At 40.8% G+C, this 6,044-nt stretch overlaps 1 protein-coding gene across 1 annotated transcript in view; it reads right to left on the bottom strand.

Moving 5' to 3' along the window:
* Window positions 1–2: 2 nt before the first annotated feature.
* The window catches only part of LOC106868471 (cell death abnormality protein 1), a gene marked incomplete at its 3' end in the record, with an annotated part of 329,389 nt that continues 323,347 nt past the window's right edge, over window positions 3–6,044 (bottom strand). Inside the window, exons 17-18 of the mRNA XM_052966721.1 lie at window positions 4,479–4,654; window positions 3–57 (exon numbers count right to left, since the gene is read on the bottom strand). Coding sequence (XP_052822681.1) covers window positions 3–57; window positions 4,479–4,654 — 231 coding nt within the window. The remainder of the gene's footprint in view (window positions 58–4,478; window positions 4,655–6,044) is intronic.

Here is a 6,044-nt window from a genome sequence, read left to right as displayed (position 1 = left end):
GAATTCTGATAAGAAGTACCAATACGGAGTTCGCTTCTGCCTACTTTACCATTTGTCCTGAAATAAATTACATGAAAATAATTAGTAATGAAGACATCATTTTCCGGGAGGGGGAATCGTTTTATATATGAAAAAAGCATGTTATTGTTATGCATCAAGAGTTTCTTTTCTTCTGTGAAGAAATATTAGGTATATATTGGAAATTGATACATATAAATTTGACATGGGCGATTCTTTCTTTTCTTGGAATTCACGGTCAAACGGCTGGGTGGAATTGCGCGAAAAATTACACAGATGTGTAGAATGATCCGATGGTGTTTCTGGGTTTTGTATTTTCATAGATCCCATGGCTACCGAGATAATCTCCTATAATAATACTCTTGTGTTTATGAATGAGAAAGGAAGGGGTGATAGCTGAATAGAAAAGTACTGGGGTCGATATAATCGATTTGTCTCCTTCCCTCCAAAGTGTTGGCCTTGAACTCTGCAACGGACCGTCCTCCCGTTCGGTCACTTACATGCCATGGAAACCGAGTAACTGGCCTTACGAGTCCGAGGGCTGAAGAAAAATAATTACAAAATGAAAGAGGTGCAATCTCCAGTACTTCTCTGATATTTGTTTTATCGGCCTTGGAAGGATGAAAGACTAAGTCAATCTCGGTGAGATTTGAACTTAAACCGAAAAGAATGTAACTATATACTGTAAAGTTTATCTAGCACTCAACCAATTGTCCTCCTTGTGATAATCCTTTCTTTTATAGGCACAAGGCCCGAAATTTTGGGGGAACGAAATAGTCGATTACATCGATCCCAGTGCTCAACTGCTACTTATTTCATTGGCCCTGAAAGATGGAGAGCAAAGTCCACCTCGGTGGAATTCGAACTCAAAACTTAAAGACGGACGAAATACTGTTAAGCATTCACTCGGCGTGCTAATGATTCTGTCAGCTCGCCGTCTTCCTTTTCGTGATAAGGACATTACCTCTCACCTACTTGCGGCTATTTTTCTCAACACTACTTTTGTCTGTCCCAGGGTCATCAGCGCAAGCTGAAAATAATGAAGTGCTCTTCTATTTTCATCTCTCTACGTTTTCGCACCTAAATCTGTTGAAACTCTCCGTAGATACGAGAAACGTTATTGAAGGATTTAGACAAGAGTCTTATTGTAAAAACACGAGACACACGTTTGGTATTTTCACCCGAGGCTGAATATTTATGTCATGCGTAGAAATACACAAACTATCATGTCTTCTTTTACGTAATTCTTACTGTAATCTTATACTATTTTATAAATAATAAAAATAATCCGTTCATTATTGGCCACAGAAACCTCACACACACACAGACTAAACTGTTATATAAAATGGTGGTAAGCAAACATTTTAGGGTGTGTATATACAATAAACAGAGAGGAAGAAAAAAAGTAAGGCAACATGAAAAAGCACTCCAAGAATATCCGGATACCCAACCAAGGATGACCGTACGGTTGACGTTGAGCTGTTTAATCTGAATTTCGTGGCTCTCACAGATATAATTCTAAATATGTTTTGCAAAGAGTAAAAAATGTAAATGTTGGAACAAAATGTTTATTGCTTTTTATTAAATATAGGAATAAAATGTCTCTTAATTATTAGTTTCGAATTTTATCCTTTATATTTCGAAAATCCCAGACACATGACGTAGTGCCCCACTAGCCCCTCTAGACAGCTCGAATCGCCCGAATGGTACTTATTTCATCAATTCGAAAGGATGAAAGGCAAAGTTGACCTCAGCCGAATTTGAACTCTGAACGCAAAGACGGACGAAATACCGCTAAACATTTTGCCTGGCATGCTAACGATTCTACCAGCTCGTCGCCTTCGCAGCTCTAATAATATAAAATGTTTCAAATTTTGGAGCAAGGAAGGCGGCGGAACGATCTTCTCAATGGACTCAGCTGATAGCCGGATCCTTCAACATACCTCCACTAGATAGCAATACACGAAAACTGAACGAATGCGTGTAGGACGATTTCACCACTGCGTGCATTTCGGGCAGGTCCAGCTGATGGCACTTCCATACCTGTAAATTATCCCGAACCGGCGATGCTCCGTTAGTACTGCCAAGCCAGGGATTTTTGGAAATCCTTTTTATAGGCTTTGTCCCAAAAGTTCTTTGTAACACACCATGACTCCTGTCGACGCCCAGTGCCTTTTTAAGAACAGCATCATTTTTTCCCGCTACTTACCCTCTATAGACCGCCACAGTACAACTTTTATCAATCTCACGGCCCAACTGGCTGAGAGCTGTCAACCCCAAACAAGACTAGGTGTCAGATGCCCTGCTCACCGTCAAAGAAACACTAGAGATGTAGCGTCTCCTTGATGGTGCAATCTCAGCTCACGCCTGTGCATTATCAGCCACAATATGCCCAGTCCTCTTCTCACTTGCTGCTGACAACAAATAGAACGCCTGACCAGTAGAATGAATCTCTTCCATAGAAAGTGGTGGACGGGAACTGAAGCAAGGCTTGACGGCATGGCGGTAATATATGGTGTTGGTCATGTAAGTATTCGCCATGTATGCCCGGGATTTTAGAGAGCTTTCTCTTTTCTGAGTGAACTTGGCTACGCTGACACTCGTTCCCTCGTCCCAGTTCTCCACTTGGACATCCGGACCAAACCAAACTGAATAATTTGACCAGTATGTCAGTCCAGTGCTCCTCTGCACCTCGATGCTGTTGGATAGCATTTACGTGCCTCTCCAGGTGCCGAGTCGCACGATCACTAATATTTTGCTCCTTCCACTACTTTGTAGTCTCTTCGAATGATACCTATCACCTTGATGTCCGACTCTATGACGGTGACGTCGTCCATGTATACTAAGCTGGCTCTTCCACATCCCTCTTTCACGCAGTATGTCCCTTCAACCTGTCTAGTTTCTGCAGTAGGTCTCTAGAATCTGCACATACAAAAGGACGAGAGGGGACAACCTAAAAGGATAGGGCGCACGATACTGAATAATTTTAATAGGTGGCCATTCACCCTAACCACCACATAGATATCTCTGTATACTGCGACAATCCAACTTCGGAAAACGGAACCGAAATTAGCCGCCGTGAAAACAGCTATCAAGCAGTCGACCCTATCGAAAGCTTCTTATTGATCTAAACTGATCAGGACCCCACCCACGCCAAGTTCCTTACTCTCCCTCTCTATGACATATCACATGAGGTGGAGGTTGTCGTGAATAGATCTGTTTGGGATTGTACATGTCTGTGTATCTTCAATCAGACCATCGACGACAAACGCCAACCACTTTGCAAATACCTTGACCAAAATTCTGAAATTTGCGTTTAGCAAGGTTATGGACCAAAAATTTGTTTGGGTCCTTTGTCAGCAATGCTACCAATTCCTAGATTCACAGAACAGGGAATTCTTTCGTTCTGCTACTAGTTGCAATATGTATCTACCAAGGAGTCTCCGAACAAGATTGGTATACAAAAGTAAGACTCGTAGAGCAGACCATTCAAAGTAGATGATTTGCTTCCGTTCAGCCAATCATCGCTTCCCGTATTTCCGCTGCTGTAATGAGCTTTTCGCAACACTCCACCTCCCTTGTCGAGAGTTGCGACAAGCCATTGAGGTGAGCATTGAAATCTATTCTGCGTTGCGGCTTGTCATTCGTACTGAACAGTCGACCTAAGTGCTACTGAAAAGCCGTACACATCTACTTGTGGTCGAGTTACACGCGCCCATGATGGTCTGCCAAGGCCAAATTGTGCTTTGTTGTCACGTTACGCCTCTATCACTCGAGCTCACCGAGTGGTTTTCAAATATTCAGAATTTACATGGAGAAGGACCAGCAACATATCACTTGCCTACAACACTACACATAGCGGAATCCACCAAAAATCTAGTTCTGATGGGACCATGCCACGTGCGCTTTCTGAAACAGTTAGGGAAGACAGCAAAGTCATTACTGTGGTGGTTGACCGCTGTGTGTTGTACTGCGATGGCGTAAGCTGTAATGGTTTTACTGTAGGCAATTAAGTGTATGAACATCCCTTCGCTGAGTGGCGCTTCCTGAAGTAGCCTATTCGATATCGTAATGTTGGGGTTTCCATTGTAATGTGGAAAAGTTTCATTTCCCTATATTTACTTATTACTAGCTTTACCGTCGAACTACATTGTCCTAAATATATGCTAGATGTTCTATCATACATCGTGGAGGGTCCTTTCTACTTGTGTCCGTGGCCGCTCCCAGTCTACATTGCCCTCTTATTCGGGTTATTCTCTCAATAATAATAATAATAATAATAATATAATACGACGACGACGAAGAAGAAGACGAAGAAGAAAAAGAAGACGAAGAAGAAAAAGAAGACGAAGAAGAAAAAGAAGACGAAGAAGAAAAAGAAGACGAAGAAGAGAAAGATAACCTGGGTATTAGAATTTGGCGTATGAAATGATAAAGAATTAGAAAAATATTCTACTTACCTTTTAACATGATCCTCAAAGACGGAATAAACATCGTCAACTGTTAAGTTGGTATTGTATTCTAAGTATAAAAGCACGCTTGCTTCAATTCCATAGTCATTATTGAGAGGTGAAATATTAATTAAAGAACTTGACTGATAACCCAAAGTATTGTTTGAAAAATATATGGAATCTATCTGCAAGAAAAAAATAAATAATTGATATTTAAAAAAAAATGTTTTCTTTTGTTTAAAAACGAAATTAAATTCAAATAACAAAATAGATCTGTCACAACTCAAGAAATAGTAATTTTGATGTAACTTATCGAGATTGCACTCGCTATATGACATGCATAAAATGATGGTTTGGCCGAATCGTTAAGGAGTCAGACAAATTGTCTTGCGGTATTTTTTCACGGCCCTTTAAATTCTGTGATCAAATTCCAAAGCTGACTTTGCATTTAATCCTTCTCAATCAAGTACTAGAATCTATACAATCTGAAATATGGCTCCCTCAAGACTGAAACATTCAGTCTATGTTAAATATCATTATGCTACACATAGTTCACTTTCCGTTGAGATTTCTCTGAAATTTACTTCACCCATCAAGGGTTCGATAAAAGGAGTTCCAGCCAAGTACTGTGATCAATTTAATCGATCATACCCTTCTCCTGAAAATTCATGGTCTTGCCCTGTGTCTAGGTTACAAATCAATATATCAACAGTTTATACACTCCATCATGCAATATTTGGTTAATTATTGGTGCTATGCTCAGCATTGTCCAGTTGACCTTTGATCAAAATTGTTCAGTCAGAACCATCCCGTCTTTAATTTTTCAAACCTGAAGTACCTTGGGCTACATTATCCTCACATTTTAAAGTCGGTAGAATGTGATTTGAGGGAAGTTTGGCTGCTATTTCTAGCAGGTTAAATGGCTACATAGAAGCTCCTCTTACTGGCACGTGTAGCTACATTTAATTGTGAAAGACATAACTGAGGCTGACTGCAACCATAATTCTATTTCCCTATGAGCGATCTTATAGTAATTACTTTCAACTGGCTTTTAGTATATGCTTGTAAGTTGGAAGAGACAATATTGATGACGTGCTCTCATCTGCTTCTCCACCGAGTTGATGCGCACCTTCTGTTAATATTGATAAGGTCATACAGTCTGTGACGAAAGGACTCTTGTTTGATCAAAATTGAGGAGTGGCTGTGTGATAAGTAGCTTGCTTAACAACCACATGGTTCCGGGTTCAGTCCCACTTCGTGGTACCTTGGGCAAGTGTATTTTACTATAGCCTCGGGCCGACCAAAGCCTTGTGAGTGCATTTGGTAGACAGAAACTGAAAGAAGCTCGTTATATAGATATATGTGTGTGTGTGTGTGTGTGTGTGTGTGTGTGTGTGTGTGTGTTCCCCCAACATCGCTTGACAACCGATGATGGTGTGTTTACGTCCCTGTAACTAGCGGTTCGGCAAAAGAGACCGATAGAATAAGTACTTGGCTTATAAAGAATAAGTCCTGGGGTCGATTTGCTCGACTAAAGGCGGTGCTCCAGCATGGCCACAGTCAAATGACTGAAAG

The sequence above is a fragment of the Octopus bimaculoides genome, chromosome 3, assembly GCF_001194135.2.
Source record: "Octopus bimaculoides isolate UCB-OBI-ISO-001 chromosome 3, ASM119413v2, whole genome shotgun sequence".
In the NCBI taxonomy this organism is placed as follows: Eukaryota; Metazoa; Mollusca; class Cephalopoda; order Octopoda; family Octopodidae; genus Octopus; species Octopus bimaculoides.
Note: the sequence above shows the minus strand (reverse complement) of the source record. Positions and strands in the feature narration are given on the sequence as shown.